This window comes from Telmatherina bonti, assembly GCF_933228915.1.
Source record: "Telmatherina bonti genome assembly, chromosome: 18".
NCBI classification, from domain to species: domain Eukaryota; kingdom Metazoa; phylum Chordata; class Actinopteri; order Atheriniformes; family Telmatherinidae; genus Telmatherina; species Telmatherina bonti.
The window spans coordinates 31,874,006-31,896,606 of NC_136616.1; the positions used below are offsets into that span (position 1 = coordinate 31,874,006).

General features: G+C 40.6%; 1 protein-coding gene across 8 annotated transcripts; it reads right to left on the reverse strand.

Annotated features, from left to right (window-relative positions):
• Positions 1–802: 802 nt before the first annotated feature.
• LOC306769494 (protein NLRC3-like) lies at positions 803–17,878 on the reverse strand. Of its 8 annotated transcripts, none has more exons than XM_079258114.1 (13): positions 17,759–17,870; positions 15,704–15,825; positions 15,454–15,559; positions 14,822–14,920; positions 14,016–14,114; positions 13,080–13,178; positions 12,877–12,975; positions 10,694–10,848; positions 8,264–10,052; positions 5,906–6,079; positions 5,598–5,771; positions 5,325–5,371; positions 803–1,952 (listed from the first exon to the last, which is right to left on the reverse strand). In XM_079258114.1, exons 3-13 carry the CDS (start codon positions 15,549–15,551, stop codon positions 1,420–1,422), a joined length of 3,366 nt encoding a protein of 1,121 aa, XP_079114240.1. In that variant the 5' UTR covers positions 15,552–15,559; positions 15,704–15,825; positions 17,759–17,870; the 3' UTR covers positions 803–1,419. The 8 variants fall into 8 exon arrangements, 7 of the variants coding, with proteins under 7 accessions (XP_079114240.1, XP_079114238.1, XP_079114241.1 ...); XM_079258112.1 differs by having other exon boundaries at positions 15,693–15,825; XM_079258115.1 differs by lacking the exon at positions 15,704–15,825 and adding an exon at positions 16,250–16,449.
• Positions 17,879–22,601: the final 4,723 nt, after the last annotated feature.

The window sequence follows — 22,601 nt, forward strand, 5'->3', positions numbered from 1 at the left end:
TGAGCTTAACTCTGGTTTTATTAAACACTTTAATGTCGTATGCATCATATTTGGTGCTTATACTAACATTTTACATCACTTTATGGTTAAACCAAACTTTGCTAAAAAACCCTGTTGCACACTGTCTGGTCATCTCCTGCCCCATAGTGGATTATTTTTGCACCACATTACCTGGTAATGAAAGATAATTATGAAGTCTAAAAAATTTTTTTGTTCTTTTTTTAAACTTTTTGTTAAAGAGGAAAACAATGACTTTTCCATGTTTATGGTTTTTGCTGTGTTTGTTTGAACATAAAGGGGGAGAAACCACTGACTTACAAGTAATTTGAAACACTGAGATGTAAACATTAGGTCAGTTTTATGTTTAAGTTAGTTTTGAGAAAAAAATCTTATATTCTTACATGTTATTTTGTTGTATGTAGAACATTTTCTTTATGCTCTGTTTCAGATATGAATAAATAAGAGAAGGCTGGATATTAGACAGAGTAAAAAAACAGATAAATGACATGGCTTATATAAAATGTGAAATCCCTGCATGTGTACGAAACCAGCTGCTTTCGACGATCAGTTAACAGTGTAAAAAGATAATTAATCAACGTCCTGTTGGAAGCCTCTACATTGAAGTATTTTTGTGCTTCTCTTTTGTATTTGTTTAAATTTATAAATCAATACAAGAGTGACGATTTTCCTGTTAAACTATTAACTTGAACCTTCATGTAACTGAGCAGTTTACTTTCATTACCATCTTCAGTGGCTCAACGCTGTCACATGATGTCATGTATAAAATAATGAGCAGATAAACAAAACGAGAATATTCAAATTCCAGGACTCTATACACTTTATTCACCAAAATAATCACATTGTTTGATGCTGAAACAAAAATGATCATATTGTTCTTCTTCTTTCTCATCCTGCAGTCACTTTTTTATTTACAAAGCAAGAGACATAAAATCAACTTACTACAAACACTCTTCTGACATGCAAATAAATCCTACAGTTCCATAAAACTCCTGCCATCACATCAGTTTCCAGTAAACCACGTCTGTCTCCACATCAGAGACAAACCAGACTCCTCTGCTTCGACCTGGAACTAGAAGATGGAAAATTTCTCCATCTTCTTTTAAACCTAAATTGATGAATAAAGCAACATGTTTGAGCTTTCAGGCAAGTAAATAAAGCTCTAATTATATTGTACACGCCACATAGCAAATCCAGTCTAGATGTCTGTTTAAGCTGCTCGCGTCTGAAGCCTCACAAACACGATACTTTTGCTTTTTATGCAGTTATCGCTGCTGCGTGAAAACTACATGCTGCTTGCTTTTCTGCCTCAGATGCAGTATCTTTTCTGAGAGGAACACAAGTGACGATCTCCATGTAAATCTACATGTTTATCTGCTGGAATGAACTCGGAGAAGCTGGTTACGTCAGCTGACAGAACACAGCCGATGTACGAGGGTGAAGTTCAGCAGCAGGATAGAGAGGCTCGCTGAACTTTTCTGTAAAGGTGTGAAGCCGGGTGCGACTGTCAGAAGAAACTTTGTAGAAGGACAGAAGACCAACATCCCAGTCCAAATACACCCCTATACGACGGCAGCGTGACCATAAAGATTTAACGCAGATCTTCTTCTTGCCGTTAAGAACATAACAGCCATCCTCAGAGCAACTCAGACACCAAGACTTGTCATTGCGACCCAGCTTGCTGTCATCGGTCTCCCCCTTTCTGAGCATGCTTTTGTATGTTAGCCCGACGCTGAAGGGTTCCTCCTGCTCCACCTCGAAGTAGCATCTCTCATTAAGACCCTGTTCACACAGCACCTGCAGGAAGTGATCAAATCTTTCCACATGATGAGGATATGGCTGCTCGTCTTCCACCCAGGTGACCTTTCTGTTCCCGTCCGAGAGAAGCAGCTTCTTGTGTGCAGTGTTGGGGTCCAAAGTTACCTTGCAGGCATCTGAGGTAAGAAAACACTTGATGTTATTTGGGTAAATTATTCTGAACTTTACCATCTTTTATACTATGGTCAGTGAGAATTTTAATGACAACTGGCATGCATTATTTTCGTATAAACGCACACATAGTTTGGCGAGTTAAATCACTGTTGATATCCCTCCGTTACGGGGTGTCACCATAGCAAGACGTTAATCAGCTGTTTCAGATAAGCTGTTTATTAATGGGTGAATGAGAGAAACGTGCTGTAGCTTGACAGTGGTTGTTTGGCATAAAAAGTACATCAAGGCCAAAATAAATTAGTTCCTATACTTATAAATATAAATTTAAATTTGAAATATAAATTTGTTATAAAATATTTACTGAAATGTTTTATGTTATAAAATAATGCTTGACGTGGAGTCTAGAGCAGGGATCCCCAATCCTGGTCCCCGAGAACCGGTGTCCTGCAGGTTTTCCAAGTGTCCCTGCTGCAACACACCTGATTCAAACCAGTGTGTATTTAGCAGACACGTGCAAAGCTTGTCTAAGTCTGAGTCAGGTGTGTTTCAGAAGGAACACTTGGAAAACCTGCAGGACACCGGTCCTCAAGGACCAGGATTGGGGATCCCTGGTCGAGAACACCACTCGGCTGCGCATCGTTGTGTTCCTTCACGAAGTGCATTATAACCGTCTAATGCATGGCTCCTCATTGTTTAATTCTATTCTGTTCTACAGTCATTTAGCAGACGCTTTTATCCAAAGTGACTTACAAAGGAGATTAGGAACAACACAAGCACGGAATCAAACGGTAGAGGACATCTTAGGAAGGTGCTAGTGGACTGCTGGAGTCCAGTTGGATGTCGGTACTGATGTGTAGTGCTACAGGCTCCACCCCCACCCACCACAATATTACCTATGTCAAAGTATAAAGAGTAAATACCATAATATTTGTTACAAAGAACTTGACTTGGTTCTCCTACTTTCTGACAGTTTCAGTAATTTCAGTAATTGATGCATGAAATTACCAGAGCCTGAACCAAAAGCTGAGTTGTATGCTCTGTCAGTTATGGTCTGATTCTCTTGATGTTGTAAAGAGCAAATCGGCAGATATGGGCAACTGAGGCAACATGGAGCTTAAAGCTCAACTGGACATCCACCATGACACCCAGATTCGGTGCAGCAGACCGAGGAACAATCCTTACTTAAATTCCAAGTATGACATATGAAAGGCCTTCACCTGCAGGCTGCAACATCTCCATGACATAACTTTGTGTTTTGATCTTAATAATGATCCTACCACTTTAGACACAAAGTAACTTTAAAATAAGTCAGGACTCAGATAAAAATATGACTTTTATAAAGTTTAAGTCTACATTTAGCCCTTTAAGAGAATGTAAATAAACTAAAATATTTGTATGCTGCGATGAACAGATGACTTTTCCAAGGTGTTCCCTGCCTCTCGCCTGCTAACTGCTGGAATGGCCTCCAGCTTTCCTGCAACCCTGAATTGGACTAAGCAGAACAGAAAATTCACCAAAATGTTGTTTTGTTATTGGACTTCTGTACTCGTCATGGATTGTCCATAACGAACATCATGTTCCAGCATAAGTGTCCATATGTACACCTGGCATCAGGATTCCCTGGGCCGCAGTTCGATGATCGATTTTGTAGTCGTATCGTCGGACCTGCGGCCACATACCTTGGACACTCGGGTGAAGAGGGGGGCGGAGCTGTCAACTGATCACCACCTGGTGGCGAGTTGGCTCAGATGGTGGAGGAGGAAGCTGGTCAGATCTGGCAGGCCAAAACGTGTTGTGAGGGTCTGCTGGGAACGTCTGGCTGAGTCCAGTGTCAGAGCGAGCTTCAAGTCCCACCTTCAGCAGAGCTTCAAACATGTCCTGAGTGAGGCAGGGGGAATTGAGTCCGAATGGGCTGTGTTCCGTGCCTCTATTGCTGAGGCGGCCAGCTGGAGCTGTGGCCGTAAGGTTGTTGGTGCCTGTCGTGGCGGTAATCCCAGGACTCGTTGGTGGGCACCAGCAGTAAGGGATGCCATCAAGATGAAGGAGTCCTATTGGGCCTTCTTGGCCTGTGGGACTCTGGAAGCAGCTGATGGGTACCCACAGGTTAAGCGGCATGCGGCTTCGGCTGTCACCAAGGCAAAAATTCTGGTCCACCATCCGGCGGCTCAGGAAGGGGAAGCAGTGCTCCGTGAATCCTATGTACAGTGGAGATGAGGAGCTGCTGACCTAAACTCAGGACACTGTAAGTCAGTGGAGGGAATACTTCGAAGACCACCTCTTCCGATGAGGAAGCAGAGCTGGGGGACTCGGGTGGACTCTCCTATCTTTGGGGCTGAAGTCGCTGAGGTGGTCAAAAAGCTCCTTGGCGGCAAGGCCCCGGGGGTGGATGAGATCCTGGTCCTGGAGAGGAGGGTCCGCCGGATAGTTAAATCTCGGATTGAGGAGGAGCAGTGTGGTTTCCGTCCTGAGGCGGAACAGTGGACCAGCTCTATACCCACTTGGGGGTCCTGGAGGGGGCATGGAAGTTTGCCCAACCAGTCTCCATGTGCTTTGTGGACTTTGAGAAGGCGTTCGCCTTCCTCCTGGGAGACACTCCAGGAGTATGGGGTACCGGACTACCTAGTACAAGCTGTCTTATCCCTGTACAACAGGTGTCAGAGCTTGGTCCGCATTGCCGGTAGTAAGTCAGATTTGTTTCCGGTGAGGGTTGGAGTCCGCCAAGGCTGCCCTTTATCACTGATTGTGTTCATAAATTATATGGACAGAATTTCTGAGATGTTGAGGGAATATGGCTTGGTGGTCTCAGGATTGGGTCCCTGCTTTTTGCAGATAACATGATCCTGTTGGCTTTATCTGGTTGTGAGGGAAGTCTGGGCTTCCTTGCTTAGGCTGTTGCCCCCGCGACCCGACCCTGGATAAGAGGCAGAAGATGGATGGATGGATGGAACAGAAAATGAATGAATGCATGCGTTTTAGCACTAAAAGGAAACACTCTTGTCCAACTGGACTCCCAGCCAACTGACTAGCACTTAATATTGTATTGATTTCTTGCTTGTGTTGCCCTCACTCTCATTTGTAAGTTGCTTTGAAGAACACCGTCTGCTAAATGACTGAAGCATGGAACAGAATAGAATTTGTTATATTTTACCATTTATGACTGTTATGTCTCTTTTTTGCAGCAGTCTTCTGACTCCTGGTGTATCAGATAACTATCAGATTGTGTACAACGGGGTTATGAAGGATTTTGTTTTCACTAGAACGTGATGCAAAAGGTTACATAGTTACGTTGATGTAAGGTAAATGTAAGGTAAAGAGCAGTATGATATTTTTGTTAAATTACACTAAATAACTTCCGGATTTATGGACAGACATACATTTTTTGAATCCTGGTTTCATTCGATGATCTCCACCCTTCTCGAAACTGTAGAGGAGTGTGAGACAAATCATCAGTACAAATCTATTTTATATTCACAATGATGAAATATGAAGACAAACAGTGAATAAGGTGAAAACTGAATGTTGCCTTTCATCCACCCAAGATGTTTAACTCCTCACCAGTCACTCTGAAATGAAGACTTTCAGAACACAGGTGGACTACTGTACGGAAGATCATACAATGAATCATACAGTGATAAAATTTAGATTACTGGAGCTTGCTGAGATTGTAAAGTGGATCCTCTTTGAGCTTAGAAAGCATGTTTACTCCTGACTGCCCTGGATGGTTGTAGCTCAGATCCAGCTCATACAGATGGGAAGGATTGGACCTTAGAGCTGAGACCAGATGAGCACAGCCTTCCTGTGTCACCATACAGCCAGACAACCTGAGAAAAGAGAGTTTGATTTTCAGAGTTTGGCTTCTGGAAGTTTCTCTGCAGCGCTTCCGAAGAGGGGGAAAATGAGGTTGTTCATGAGTTTGCTGGTGTTGTGTGATAGTTGTCCAACGAGCTGTAGATACCTCAGGATCTGGAGTCTGCAGCACTGATTTGACAGGCCATCACACAGAAGCTTCACTCCTGAATCTTTCAGGTCGTTGTTACTCAGGTCCAGATCTCGTAGATGTGAGGAAGGAAACTTGAGCCCAAAGACCAGGTGATGAATCCACTCTTGAGTTACTTTGCAGTCCTTTAACCTGAGTCAGAATATGGGATTACAATCTGGTATTGTTCATGCATGTTTTTTTTTTTGTTTTTTTTTCTACCATCATCTCAATCAGAGGTCTCCAACTCACTCCTATGAGGTCCGCAATCCAGCTGGTTTCCCATTTCTGCTTCAACACACTTGAATCACATCAAATGGATCAATCAATCAATAATTTGAATCAGCTGTGTTGGAAAAAGGATACATGGAAAACCTACTGGATTGCGGACAGAGTTGTAGACCTTTGTTCTATATTGTAGTGCCGCATATGATCACCTTACTTCAGTAACACATCTCTAAAAGGTAGTTTTGGGGTGATGTTTCAATAGCATCCCTTCCCACTGCCTGTAAACATCTGGGAAGTAAAGAGACCAGTTGCTGGAGGAATGTTTCTCCATTTTGGTCTGATGGAGGATTGTAGCTGCTCAATCGTCCTGGACTATTGGATGGTTGGTCTTATGATGCTCCAAATGTGTCCTGTTGGTAAAAATCTGGACTGGACTCAGCATGCCAGTTCAGCGGCCAGATTATTCTCCTGTGAAGCCACGTTGTCATGATGGATAGAGTATGTGGTTAAGTAATGTCTTGCTGAATTTTGCAAGGCCTTCCCTCTTCACTGGCTCACAAGCAAGGCTGACGCTTTTTCTCTTTCTCCTCCGCCAGCTTTATTTAGTCCATTTTTAAGGGGCGTAGTTATCTGTGACCTCAGACGGAAAATACAGCAATACTACCAGATGCCAGAGGGGCAGTGTTGAGTTGTATAGCTGACATGCAAACAGTAAAAGGAGCAAATCAGAGAAGAAGGTGTTTTCGGAGGGTCCAATGGATGAACCAAGGCTGTGTTGAAATGTGGAAGTGGACTCTGAACTCAGCACTGTCCACTAGTTAATGAACTGACTTTACAACAATGGCTATGTTAAAAATGCCTGGAAGTATGAGGGTGGCAACCTATGCCGATGTTTGAAGTGGACGTCCCAATTTACGAACATACAGGAGAATAAATGGACTTTTAACCTTCCATGTACTTTTTGGCACTGATTAGGCCTTTACAGATGTGGAAGCTGCTTACAGCATAGACAATGCACCCCATAGCACCTATCTTTAGTCCATCTCCTCCTCAGTCTGCAGGACATGGTGTCCATGGTTTTCTCAAATTTTGATCATCTGACCACAGAACAGTTTTTCACTTTGTCAAAGACCATTTTTAATGAGCTTTGGTCCAGATAAGAAAGAAGTGTTTCTGCATCCTGTTCACATATGGATGGGCTTCAACCTGCATTTGTGGATTTCAGGATGAACTGTGTTCAGGTTTTCCTCATTGCAAGCAGTGATTTCCAGTAGAAAACCTTTTTGATGCAGCACCCAGTCTTGACCTTTGGCTTTGTCCCATGAGCACATAAATGCCCTGATTCTCTGAATCTTTTGATGGTATTGTTTGTGGGATCTTGAGACAACAATGGTGGTAGAGCAAGTTGTCTGACCTGGAGGTTGGTGGTTCAAATTCTGCTCCCCAGCCAATATGTCAGGGTGTCCTTGGACAAGACACCTAACCCTCCTTGTCCCCAGTGTTGCATCGCTGGTGTATGAATGTTTGGTGGTGTTGGGAAGATTGTTGGCTTGGACTGGCTGCCACGTCTGTCAGTCTGCACTCAGGTAGTCGTGGCTACTTATGTAGCACATCATCACCAAGCATGTTCCAACTTTTTAGGGATGTGTTGCTGCCATCACATTCAAAATTAGATATTTTCCATCGAAATGTATATTTTCAACATCTGGCGTGATATTTATGTTCTATTTGGAACAGAATATGGATTAGTGAAACTTGGAAATCATTTAATCATGTTTTTTTTACATGTCTCAACTTTTTGGAAAATGTTTGTATTCTGTGATGTCAAAAATCGTTCATGTGTAGATGTCTCCAAATTTTCCACTTTACATAAGCTTTCACTAATATGAAGGAGTTTTCTCAAGTGTCACAATCCTTTCAATGGAAATCCAGATAGGATTGTCTGCGATAGACTCCAGCCTGCTATTTGCTATATGCTAAAGCTTTCTTGTGACCCTGAGTTGAACTAAGCAGCATAGAAAATGAATGATTATTAGGAATATCTGCACTTTAGTGTGGAGTTGAATAAATGATAGAATAATGTTGTCTGATTAAATAATAGTTACTCACACAGCTTTCTTGCTGCACCTTACAGCTGGTATCAGCCTCCTCCTGCCTTCATCTGATGTGTTGTAGCTCTTCAGGTCCAGCTCTTCTAGCTGATCCTTTGAGATCTGCAGCATGTAGGCCAGCGCGGAGCAATGAAGGGGAGTCAACTCTGTTTTTGAACGATCTTTTAGTTTCAGATATTCCTGAATCTCATCTTTGACCTTGTGATCCCTCATCTCCACCATGGACTGGAAAAGGTTGATGCAGCTGTCTGGGGACACGGTCTTCCTTCGGATGGATCTGAGGTAAGTCAAGATTTTCTTGTCTACATCTTGCTTTGGGTCCAGTGGAGTCAGTAGCCCCTTAAGGACTCTCTGGTTGGGTTCAACCATCAGGCCGAGGAGGAATTGCAGAAAAAAGTCCAAGTGGCTGTTCTTCTTCTCCAACACTTTGTTGATGGTCATCTTAAGAAGATCGAGTAAATCATGCTCTTCATCTTTGAGATGGAGGAAACTGCTGAGCTCTTTGTTGTTCTTGGTTCTGAAACATTCATAAATGTGAAGCGCTGCGAAGAACTCCTGAACAGTCAGATGTACAAAGAAAAAGACTCTTTTCTGGTAGAAAACTTTCTCTTCCCTCAGAATTGTGCTGAAAAATCCAGAGTGAATTGACGCTTCCTCAATATTGATCCCACAGCGTTCCAGGTCTTTCTCATAAAAGATGAGATTATTTTCCAGAAGTTGGACAAACGCAAGCTTGCCAAGTTTCAGAAGAAACTCTCTGTGTTTCTTCAACAGTTTCTCTTTGTCTTTCTCGATCTTTTTGTCATATTTTCTGCTTCTGCGCTTTGTCTGGGCAAACAGGAAATGAGCCATCATCTCTGTCAGAGTTTGAGGAATCTCAGTTTCTTCTTCTCCTCCAAAAACCTCCCTAAACAAGATGGCCGAAATCCAGCAGAAGATCGGGATCTGGCACATGATGTCAAGACTCTGTGAAGACTGAATATGTGACATGATTCTCTCAGAAAGATTCACGTCATCATTAAATCTCTTCTTGAAGTATTCCACCTTTTGTGACTCACTGAACCCTCTTATCTCTGTCACCATGTGGACATACTCTGCAGGGATCTGATTGGCTGCTACTGGACGGGAAGTTAGCCAGAGATTTGCATCAGGAAGAAGGTTACCCCGAATGAGATTTACGAGGAGATTACCCACAGATGTTACCTCCCTGAGAGACGTTACTGTCTTAAAGTTCTTAAAGTCTAGCTGAAGCCTGCTTTCATCCAGACCGTCTAAGATCACTATGATCTTGGTGTTGGTGTAATCTTCTGGATCTCTCAGGTGTTGGACAGCAGGGTGGAACTCAGTCAGGAGCTCATGCAGGTTTTTCTCAGCTGAAATCAAATTCAGCTCTCGGAAAGCAAAGCAGAAAACAAAGTCAACTTCCTGGTTTGCTTTTTCTTCAGCCCAGTCAAGAATGAACTTCTGTACAGAGAAGGATTTTCCGATGCCGGCAATGCCCTTCGTCAAGACCGTTCTGGGGGGTTTCTTTTGGTTGGCTGATGGTTTAAAGATGTCATTGAGGTTTACTGACGTGTTGAAAGATAACTGTTTTTCTAACCCACTTTTAAGGTGTCTGAACTCATGTTCTTCAGATACCTCCTCACTCTCTGCTGTGATGGTGAAGAGAGTTGTGTAGATGCTTCTCAGCAAACAGTTTTGGTCTCCATTACCTTCAGATGTCAACATGAATTTCTCCTGCATTGCCTCTTTATGACTCTTCTTTCCTATCAAAAGATTATCATAATCTGTAAAAAGCAAATGAAAAGACTGTAAATGTTGAGGAAAACACAAAGTTCTTCCAGGTGCGGCGTAGCTAAAATGGTTCAGAATAAACTGCTGCTGAATGGGACAACGATCCAATCTGCTCCCATGTAAACATGTCTTCAAGGAATAATCATTAAATGCTTCAAAAGTAAAACTGAATGTTTCATTTTTACCTTTACTTTTGTTTATAGGTATCGACTTGTTACACTGTTGTGTTATAAAGGGTTGGATAATCTGCACATTTTGCACAGCAGCCATGTTACTGTTCTAATGAAGGTTTTAAGCTGTGGCCTAATAAATACTGTAACGTAAAGTGCAATGTAAAGTTTTTTTTAGCACTAGAGTAAGACTAATTTTATTTGAGAAAATAGGTCTTATCCTTAACCCTATCCTATTTTATCCTGATTTTATAGTTTTTATTTAATTTCCCTTTTATTGGCTTTATCTTATGTCCTCTTTATTTAATATTTGTCTCATACAATCCAATCATTTAATTAAATACAATACAGTTCCATTTAAAATTCTTTATTAATCAAAGGGGGGAAATATATATTTGTTCATTCTTCATGAAACATCACATTTTATAATATTTTCATGTTAAAAATATATTAAAACAACTTACCAGGTTCCTTTTTGGGTTTCTTTCCACAGGTTGGGCAGCCTGGTGGTGAAGAGGACTGGTACTGGTCTACACAATTCTGGCATATCGAATGTCCACAGGTGAGCTGGACAGTATCTCTCACAAACTCTTTACAAGCTGAACAGCTTGTCGGGTGGCTGAGTGATGGGAAACAATAACATTTGTGTTAAGTGTGTGAATCTGCTTTATTAATTTGATCTTAAAGTGATATAACTGGGTTTTTGCAAAGTTTTGCATTAAAGACAAAATACGTAACTTTCTGATCTTAAAACTCCGCTTCCCGGACTTGTTCGATTACTAAGTAACGTCTATTATGTGTATTTTTGGAGCCGCTGCTGCCCAGAAGCCTCCTGAGGCTAAGAAACCAACACTATCCAACTTTTACATCCAGGAAGCGATGTGACATTGCAGCAGAGTTTTGCTATTTGGTAAAATAAGGAACTAGCTGTTTTGAACACACAATGTTGATTCCACAAAGAAACACAAGAAAATTAGGAGAAAATAAGAGTAATCGTAAGATTGTCTTGTGCTGGCTGGAGAGAGCTAACAGGTCAGGTAGGATGCAGGATGGATGCAGAATTAGCCGTCGATACGTGATGGGGAAAATGGCAGAAGTTCTGTAGTGTCTTTAAGGTTCCTGGTAATACAAACTAAGGCAGAGAACACACTTCCATTTCGAACAAATGCACACCAGATCTTTTTATTTGAATCCCAGTCTGTTTACACAGAAAGTCCGCTTTGTTTGGGTAATTGTGAAAGTGCAAATATAACCTGATTCAGACAAAAGTGGACTCGGTTTGCCTACAAGCACGGATCTCGGTCCTCTTCCAGTCGACAACAAGGCAAAGTGAATTTTGGGTTTAACGCAGGGTAAATGACACTGGCCTGGAGTCGGTATGATTGCTTCTCGTTGTTAATCTATTATACTGTGGTCCGGGTGAATACTCAATTCTGATTGGTTGCAGGGTATCCGTTAAAAAGTGATATTGGACACCAGTTTAAAAAAGTTCCGACAAATAGCTAAATAGCTCTAAATCAGTGCGCTGGCTCAAAAAGCAGTTGGTAACCGTGGCAACAGAAATGTTGGTGACAAATGGGCAGAAAGAATATCTGGACGAACGTCAGAAATCACATAAACATGATAAACATCCTCCCCGATTTCCTTCATATTGTGAAGAAATGTGCGTTTTAGGCAGAAAATAATCATATTTTCACTGGAATCCGTTCAGAGGAGGGGGACGCCACTTCCGTTCAACACTCTTTTATCTTTCAGACTCGATGACCTGACAGTACGCACACTCACGTTCATACACACTGAGCTCCCCACAATTACCCCCAGCTGCAGTGTGCAGACTGAGGCGCATCCGCATACCCGATGATACGCCTCAACGTGGGCGCATCATCGGGTATTTGTTGTAATAGTATCTGCTCCCAAACGCGCTGCAGGTGCTCTCAAAGCCGGTTACCTTGGAAACGCCACAACAAAAGACAGTAAATAGTCCGCTTTGCCCTTTCTTGTGAAAAACATTATTTTAACAGCAAAAACAACATTAGTAATTGATCTTATATTATTTGTGAGTGACCATGGTATAAGTCGAATAATGCCCTCTGAGGTTTCCATTAATGGATGACGCAGGGGCGTGAACCGTCTGACACAATCGGAGGATGGTTCATGCCCCCGCGTCGTCCAATAATTTCTGATAATGGACACCTCGTCGGGCATTATTCCTTACTTAATGCATTAGAATATTGTATTCACACAATGATTTTGTCATTCCTAATAAAAAATGACCTGCCTTTACCACTCCTGCAGTAACACATGGTGGTGGCAGTATCATGGTGCGGGGACACGTCTCAATAGCAGGTTGACAGTGATTTAATGGAAACAAAAAACCAAACTGTCAGCACACCTTAAGGGGCCAAGTCAGAGTCTAGACAGAAGAGCTGAATGACACCGTATTAGACTGTAATTTGTAAAAAAAAAAAAAATTGTCTGTTCCCTCAAACTCCAGGGTCTTGTCGGGTAAAATATTTTCTTACAGGCTATTTTCCATACACTGACTGGTCAGATCATTAGGATGCATATTTGTTGGATGATAGCAGAATAAATCTCTTCAGGAATATCTTATCATTTGACATCACACATAATAAAACATTATATTCACCTTTTGGTCTTTTCAGTGACCATGGTAACAGACTCTGGAACATCACTCATCGTAGACTCGGTGGTGGAAACTCCAGCTTCAGTTCCTCTAGGCTGTAAACTACAAACAGAGTTCTTTAAACGCATGTTTACATTTACACATCTGCAGATTTAGTTCGCTCATGGAGGATATTTTGATTTGCAGGGAACAAAATGTAGAATTACTGTGGTGACTTTCTAAAGGTCATTGGCTCCATCATGGATCCGTCACTCTTCAGAGATTCATATCTGGGACTTTCAGACTCTGATCCATCCTTCTGGAAACTGTTAGAAGACAGTGAAACACTGATAAGCATAAAAAAAGAAAACATATAAGATTTAACAAATTAAGACATAAATTTAAAATATCTGCACAGGTCTTTATATTAATTCCAACCGCATGTAAAAACAAATTACATCACATTGTGAGATTATAAATGGAGCTGCCATGATCATCTCCACACATCTTTTGTTTCTCAAATCAGCTTTGCATCCATCACTGCTTCAGTTTGTGGTTATTTGTCTTGAACTGATGTGTGTGTGTGAAATGCCCTGAGATGACATTGTTGTGAAGAGGTCATTATACACATAAAGCTGAACTGAATTGTTTCAGAACATGGAGAAACTTTCTCCTGAGGATTTATAGTAATGTGTTTTCTGATTATCTGAACTTAGGAAACTTGTTGATGGAGCAACAGGGAGGAGATGATGATGATGATGATGATGATGCACATTCAGTCTGGGGATTCCTGCAGAAAGTAAACTAACAATCTCAACCTTGTCTGACGGATGCGCCTCCGCGGTGCAGACGGCTCTTCTGATGGCGTTTCCACAACTGGTCCGTCTGCACGTTGGAAGTGGCTTTTACATGATGTGTCTGCGTGTTTGATTTCCATCTGATTTTAACCTGTAAAGCGCTTTGAGTCGCATATTTTATGTTTGAAAAATACTTCAAAAGTAAAGTTTGATTGATGCTCTGGGTAATGAGTCATTATAGACTCGGTTCCTGGAAGCTGAAGGTTCACTTTTTCTTACTGCAAACTACAAAATAATATATTTTCTGCAGAAGTAATGAGTTCATAAAAGATATTTTGATGAACAGCAAACAAAATGTAGAATTACCGTGGTGACTTTCTAAAGGTCATTGGCTCCATCATGGATCCGTCACTCTTCAGAGATTCACATCTGGGACTTCCAGACTCTGATCCATCCTTCTGGGAACTGTTAGAAGACAGTGAAACACTGATATAGCCATGAAAAATGCAACGTAAAAATAAAATTTAACAAATTAAGACAAATTTAAAATATCAGCACAGGTCTTTATATTAAATCCAACCGCATGTAAAAACAAATTACATCACATTGTGAGATTATAAATGGAGCTGCCATGATCATCTCCACACATCTTTTTTCAATCTCTAATCAGCTTTGCATCCATCACTGCTTCAGGTTGTGGTTATTTGTCTTGAACTGATGTGTGTGTGTGTGAAATGCCCTGAGATGACATTGTTGTGAAGAGGTCATTATACACATAAAGCTGAACTGAATTGTTTCAGAACATGGAGAAACTTTCTCCTGAAGATTTATAGTAATGTGTTTTCTGATTATCTGAACTTGGGAAACTTGTTGATGGAGCAACAGGGAGATGTCTGCATGTTGGAAGTGGCTTTTACATGAAGTGTCTGTGTTTCCTTTGTTGGATTTTAACCTGTAAAGCGCTTTGAGTCGCATATTTTATGTTGGAAAAATACTTCATAAGTAAAGTTTGATTGATGCTCTGAGTAATCAGTCATTACAGACTGTTTGCAGTTAGAGGAAGTGAACCTTCAGCTTCCTCTAACTGCAAACTACAAAATAAAATATTTTCTGCAGATGTAATGAGTTCATAAAAGATATTTTGATTAACAGCAAACAAAATGTAGAATTACCGTGGTGACTTTCTAAAGGTCATTGGCTCCATCATGGATCCGTCACTCTTCAGAGATTCACATCTGGGACTTCCAGACTCTGATCCATCCTTCTGGGAACTGTTAGAAGACAGTGATACGCTGATATAGCCATGAAAAATACAACGTACAAATCAGATTTTACAAATTAAGACACAAGTCTTAACTGTTAGAAGACAGTGATGCACTGATGCAGGCATGAAAACCAAGATAAACTTTATCTTGGTTTTCATTTAGAGGACATTTCTGACACCGGCTGCTCATGCACACCATAAAAACATTCACACACTAAATAAATATAGATAACATCAATAGTTTTTTTTAAAAAATGTTCCTAAATTAAAACTTGATAATCCTTCATAAACACTCTGCTGTGTGACAGTTTCCACAGAGTCCAGCTGCAGCCCCACAACCAGCTGGATGCTGATCTCCCAGTTTACAGAAGCACACTGGCAACCATCGTCTGATAAAGCATCTGTAGCAACCTGCTGCACATATATATAAATATATATAATATATAATATAGTGAGTGTGTTAAAAACTATGCTCTAATATACAAATGATTAGATTTAAAAGCAGGTGTAGCTGAGACTACCTGGCTGGTGAAACATTACCTGTGAGGCAGATCAGGGATGAAGCTGGGCGGATCAAGAGATCCTGAAGATGAAGAGCTGGAAGAGTCTGCTTGCTTTCTCTTCCTCCTCTCAGCCATTATTAAAGCTGCAGTGGAAACAATGATTTCATCACATTTATTGACCTAGAGGCTCTTTTCACTTGTTCTGAATAATGTCTGCTGATTTGTTCTCTTACTGGACAGATATAAAAGTGTTAAACATGACAAATCCTCTCCTACCTCTGCAGTACCTTGTGGTTCTTTATGGTAAATATTTTACATTATCGCCCTCTGCAGCTGACTCTTTGTATCACATTCTTCTTCCCACAGTTCATCAGCACGTGTTTACATGTTGGAGGTATTTCTGGTTCAACTTTGGGTGATAAAAAGTGAGAGGATGTGCCAAAAATACACAGAATATGAAATGCAAGTTTGGACACGTTATTTAATTTACTGTTTTGGGATCTGTTCAATAATAATCCTCAAATGACTATAAACTAAAAAGAAAATGTTTTAAAATCACCATTGGAAGTAAAGCTGTCACCCAAATAAAAGATGGGATTATATCAAGTTATAACATGATAAAACAACAAACGTATATTTTAATTTAGAAACAATAAACATGTGTTTTGTGGTGACAACTAATTGACCAAATGTGATTAAGTACTTTATATGTTGAGGTGGTGGAGCTGGAGGACTCAAGAGATAAACCAGACAAGTTCTGAACCGACAATGCTTTTATTTTGAGGTATGCTACGCTTCCTGCATTCGTTCCGCTTGCAGTGTTGTCAACTTACCGACTAATAGCAAATCATGTGACTTTTTCTGCTGTTATTGGAGACTTGTGGAAAGTGATGTGAAAGCAGGAATATTTTCTTTATTTACAATGCCCCTCCGGCATCCAAAAGCAGTCAGAAGAGGCTCTTCACGCAGCTGCAGTCCCACCTCTCAGCTGCATGGAAAAGCTGGACATGATCAGATCTGCTCTCTGACCAGACTGAAAATGAAACACACAAAGCTCCTACAAGCTGATCTGTCGAGTCTCATTAGATAAAGTCTCGTCAGGAAGAGTGTGAACAAAAACATTTGACAAAAGTTAGAAGCACAATAACATGTGGCAGATTCTTGATTAAAAATCAAACTACACATAAAAAAAATCACTAACATTAGGTTTTTAATCATATTTTATCCATTTGGTCTTTCCCACCATTCCTCTCCACGACATTACACGATGAACCACTTTTATTATGCAAATCAGGTGATTAATTATTTCGCAACATCGCCTGTAAGGTGATAGTTTTAAAGTGATATCCCTTTTTATTTGGATGACAGCTCTTTGCTTCTTTATACATAATATCTATGTTATAATTTCATTTCAAAATCAGATGAATTACTTGTGTTTATGTACGTACTCTATCTACAGCCGCAGACCACATCAGTAGAGCCAAACAGAGAAAATCCAGTCGATGAGATGCGTCCTGTGGGTAGTATGCAGGTTTCTGTTGTCTTGTTTTCCTTTGCTATATCTTGCCTGCTTCATACTTTAGATCATAAAATCCCATTCTAGACCTATCTGCTCGCTGCAAACAATGAAAACAAACACCACGTGCGCGTGACATTGTTCCTGATCATTTCTCTTTTATTGCATTGATCTTTTTTTCCCTTTTTCAACAGCATATTTTCTCGTGTCTGCAACGCATCAAAGTCCTTAATCCTCTCTGTAGGTTACGTCCTTCTTATACAAAATACATCTAATGATCAAATCTACAGGACAAAAGATTTCCCTTCCTGGTTTTACTGCAGCAACTTTCAACCAGGCGGGGACAGATAATCTAATAGATCATCTGCTGTAAACTTCATTCGTTTAACGTGAATATGACGAGTGATAAGCAGTTTTAGCCAGAGTTTGGACTGGAAAATGTAAAAGATGTGAACCGAAAATCTTTCAATTTGATCTTTAATTCCCTTCAATGCTCATTTCTTTGTGATTCACGTCTATTTGCTTCTGTTTACAGTTGGAGAAATATGTCGCTGATCGTGATAAGGTGCGATAAATAGAACGTTTGTTACACGTTACCATGGTTACCGTGTTACTGAAGTAAAAAAAAAATGCTCGGATCGCTTTTAGAAATCGCATTTAAAGTCTGTACATTACTGCTGTTCACTATTTAAGCTGCGTAGTTCCGTCAAAATGTCTGCTTGGTTCCGTGTAAACAAACCTCCTGCACCACATTCAGCTGTTATTTCCTGCTGTGAGAGTCCAAAAGTGCACAGACGATTTATTCTTTAAGACTTTGTTTACTTACTTTCACTATAAGATGAACTTCGTTCCTTCAACCTTTCAAAGATCCTTTGGACGCTTCAAGCATATTTTTTCCAGACTAGTGTCTACATCTGCTGGAGAAACGTGACACCTGGCAGCTGCCCACGGTTTTTCTTTTTTTTTTTTTACTTCTCTTTTTACACCTGGAAAGTCCCTGAGATGTTTGTTTTATTTTCTCGTTGACTCTTATCTTAAAGGTGCTATTAAAAAATAAGTAATTATAATAATAATTTTAAAAAAAAAAAAAAAAAAAAAAAAAAAAAAAACGCACGCAGCCAGTTTTTTTTTTTTTTGTTTTTTTTTTTTTTTTAAACAAATTCAGAATTTTGTGTGATTAGTTTCTATCTCTTTTCATAGTTTGGTTTGTTTTTAAGTCAACCCAGTTCTTAAAGTCGATTAGTTTTTATTTGATAAAGTCGGATGGTTTTGTGTTTGGGATTTTGTTTACAGCTACTCTGGTATTTTCCATCACTCCCTGAAGCTGATGATTAAACATGTAGGTTCCTTTCACATGATGTTTTTGTCTTTGTAGGTTTTTTTTTAAGGAGTGATGTCTTGCTTTTTTTGTTGTCTTGAATTGTTTTAAATTGGAGCCTTTTTTATTTCTAGTTAGTTTTTATTCTTCTTACAGACTTCATGATTCATGCAACTTTAGTTTTATATTATTTATATAAATAAAGCCTATCAGGAAAGGGTCATTAAAATCCATGTATTTATATTGTTGTAAATGTAAAACTGAATATATAAAAAAAATGAAAACAGATTTTAAGTTTTATTGCATGAACTATTAAATCGACCGTCCTCACTTTAAATGCAGATTTCTGCTCTTACAGTTTTGTTCTGGGTCTCATGGCTTCATAATTATTATTAGTTAAATAAAAAAAAATAAGTCATGATAATAAGTCTCGTTTGGCTCCTTTCAGCTGAATTTTAAAATCTTTACTGCCATCTAGTGGACAGCCTGAATATTGATCATTAATTCTAACAAGAGGCCCAAAAAAGGGCCAAACCCTGGTTTCTTCTTTATTCAAGATTTGTGGGTAAAATGTAGCTCGTGAAGCACATTTAACCAAAATCTCAAACATATAAGTATTTTTTAGTGTCATCAGAGTTGGTGTGACATCAGATTATTTACAGTTCTTGTATTTCCTCTTAAATGCTCGGCTACATTTTGATAGAAAAAAGAAATAGCAAATGTTTAGTTTCCTGCACAACGACAAGATGAACAGAAACACTCTGCAGATGGCATTTCATACTAACAAGCAAGTGTATTTTTTATCTGACTTGAAAAGAAACAAAACGTAACTTACATGTATGTCTGCAGCCGTTTCACACACTTCTGCTTCCTATTTAATCTTTGTGGAAACGTCTCTGTGGTATTTCAGGGGCGGACTGTTAAGTGTAGCCACTAGTTTTACTTCCTTCTTCCGCAGTTGGTGAGGATCTAAAACAGTTTAATTAGGATAAAATTCTGTGTTTATACTTGATGAAAATGAATTACATAACAGTTCATATTCTCATCTGCTTCGACTCATTAATCATTAATTTGTTAAGAAATGTGAAGAAAAGTCTTTGTTTTGTCCATATTTACCACAGAATCTGACCGTTTCTTTCTCCACACTCATTGCTGTAAGTCTCCAACTCCTGGTGGAGGAGAGGTGTCGCTGTCGTCCTCCCAGAGACATTTATTATCATGTGGGACTAAATAGCAGTACTTTAAGGACCTGGACTGAGCTAATCATGCTCTCTCCTCTCTGCTACCTGGATGTAAGCTCACAGATGTTGACAGCTGTTGATCAGCACATCAGGATAAAACTGCTCTGCTTGGCTGCATCCAGAGCTGACCTGAAACTCACCAAGATGACAGAGAGGCAGCATGAGCAGTGCTCAACAGCAGACTGTGCATGAATGTCTTGTAATTCTGTGGTTGTAAGAAATATCTTGTGTCTTTCACCAGATGTGCTGTGAGTTTTTATTTCTTTCTTCTTGTGAACTGGGTTCTGCTTTTATTGCATGCATCTATTCATGCATCCATAGTTTAGTCTTGTGCTCAGCTTCATAATAAACTGTTGAATCATTCCAGTTGGACACTTCTGTGTTGAGCAGGTTACAAATGGGGTTTATGCTGATCTAGTGTTCCCGTCTTGCTCTGGTTCAGCAAGGTACTCTGGCTCTTCTTTTTCTTTGTTTAGCAAAGTGTTGAGGGTATCCCGCTTGGTGGGGATGAGATTGGGTCTCAACTTTTTGCAGATGACATGGTCCTGTTGGCTTCATCTGGTCGTGATCTCCAGCTCTCACTTGAGCGATTCGTGGCCGAGTGTGAAGCGGCTGGGATGAGAATCAGCACCTCCAAATCTGAGACCATGGTCCTCAGCTGGAATAGGGTGGATTGCCCTCTCCGGGTCGGGAGTCAGGTCCTGCCTCAAGTGGAGGAGTTTAAATATCTCGGGGTCTTGTTCACGAGTGAGGGAAGGATGGAGCGCGAGATCGACAGACGGATCAGTGCGGCGTCTGCAGTAATGCGGGCTCTGTGCCGGTCTGTCGTGGTGAAGAAGGAGCTGAGCCAGAAGGCAAAGCTCTCGATTTACCAGTTGATCTACGTTCCTACCCTCACCTATGGTCATGAGCTGTGGGTCGTGACCGAAAGAACCAGATCTCGTATACAGGCGGCTGAAACGAGTTTCCTCCGCAGGGTGGCCGGGCTCTCCCTTAGAGATAGTGTGAGGAGCTCGGTCATCCGGGAGGAGAACAGAGTAGAGCCGCTGCTCCTCTGCATCGAGGGGAACCAGTTGAGGTGGCTCGGGCATCTGGTCAGGATGCCTCCTGGACCTCCCTGGTGAGGTGTTCCAGGCACGTCCTTCTGGGGGGAGACCCCGGGGAAGACCCAGGACACGCTGGAGGGATTATATCTCTCGGCTGGCCTGGGAACGCCTCGGGATCCCCCCCGCAGAGTTGGTAAATGTGGCTGGGGAGAGGGAAGTCTGGGCTTCCCTGCTTAGGCTGCTGCCCCCGCGACCCGACCCCAGATAAGCGGCAGAAGATGGATGGATGGAATTTCTTAACTTTAACTTCAGTGGCAGGTTGCCAGGTTTCAGTTTTATCATCTTTGATGCCGTCAGTGTGAATGTTATTCCTCATTGTTTGGCTTTCAGTAAAAACCATTTTGGAGTTAAGAGCTTCAGAAGAAATTTGAAATTCATCAAAGTTTGAGTTGATTGATTTAAAGAAGCTTAATTATTGCATTTAATCAGTGCTTTAAGTGGAACAAAATAAGTGTTGGTACTCCCTTAATGACTTGCTGTCAGTTTGTCATGTTAATATGGGACATAAACATGGGTGATACTTATATGTAGATCTATAAATTGATCTATAGATTAATCGCTTTATAGCACAGAAATGACAAAAAACAAACACAGAAAGTTCTAAATCAAATCCACATTTGTCAAATTCAAAGTGCCATGGAGACACTTTTATGAACTTCAAGCCTCATCGCTGGACATTAAAAATAACAAAGTAAATTAAACTTAAAAATGAAAGTTATCTACTTGGTGTATTTTCCCTCCCTGAGCCGTCACCTTATCATGGTGTAGGGGTTTGTGTGTCCCGAAGATCCTCGCAGCTATGTTGTCTGGTAGGGTCACCCACCCCCCTCTGGAGCCAGGCCTGGGGGTGGGGTACGAGAGCGAGCATCTGGTGACTGGGCCTTTGTCCGTGGGGCCCTGTCAGGCTCAGCCCAAAAGGTTTACTTAGAGTACAGATAGATGGATATGTCTATGGATGGATGGATGGCTAACCCGACCGCTTCTGTCAGGTTGTTAAACAGACCAGACTACAGTGCAAACCTGTCATTTGTCTGTGTGTAACCGACCTTCAGGTTCAGATTTATGATCACATGTGGTCAAGGATGGGCACAACAAAAAAAACAAAAAAAAAACAACATAAATTATATAAATAAAGATAATTTTAAACAAAAAGAGATATGCACGTTTAAGCACTCAATAAAAATCTTTCAGGACAGGGTGACCACCTACTCCAACCCAAGCTCGGCCCTGACAGCTGCTGCCACCGTGAGGGTCCCTGTACATTTACTGGTCAGGCAGCATAAAGATCCTGAAGGGAAAAACAAGATAAAAATGAATGATCAGTTGATAAAAAAAAGAATAAAAACAATATGGAAAACATAATAAAATGAACTGAACAAAACGGCAGTAGCCGGAAGGTTTGGCGTCTCCCAATAGGACTTCAAGCCCAGCTGCTGGTTTTCTCTGTACATCAGCCTCTTCCACCCTGTGTAGATTTTCACACCCATGTTACAAACAGCCTTTGCCAACCCAGAAATGCACAGCTCCTTGACTACAGCAACTCTGAAGGGACATTAGACTCCCCTTCTATGTGCCGGTTACATGTGCAAAACAGTTTAAAGACCAGACAGGAGAAGTAACGCAGATAAAAAACATTTCAGAATGTAAATATTAATAAATCTTTAACGTATTTCACAGGTGAGGACACAACGCCCCTTAAACTGCAAAAACTCAAAAGTTTAAAGTCCACATAAAATCTGTTTCAAAACGGGCTACATTCTTGTGATATTGTTTTATAGCCTTGTGGATTTCTTTTAAATTTGACTTTATTTTCCTTTTTAGGACTCATAAGGTATGATACAATTTCATATTCTTTAGATTTGCCATTTGTAGTGCTTTCACAAACAAATGTATATCTACACAGCCTGATTTAAAAGACAGGAATTGCTTTGTGCCTATAGGAAACAAATCTAAGCAAACTAAAATAACACAATGTGTCAGGGTATGGTGGAGGTGAGGACCCAA

Excerpts from the sequence above, each read along its gene's own strand:
- LOC306769494 (XM_079258111.1), bottom strand. The coding sequence starts at position 15,551 with ATGGCTGAGAGGAGGAAGAGAAAGCAAGCAGACTCTTCCAGCTCTTCA. Across the intron at positions 14,115-14,821 it reads ACCTTTAGAAAGTCACCACG|TTCCCAGAAGGATGGATCAG; the intron begins GTAATTCTACAT and ends GTCTTCTAACAG. Across the intron at positions 13,179-14,015 it reads ACCTTTAGAAAGTCACCACG|TTTCCAGAAGGATGGATCAG; the intron begins GTAATTCTACAT and ends GTCTTCTAACAG.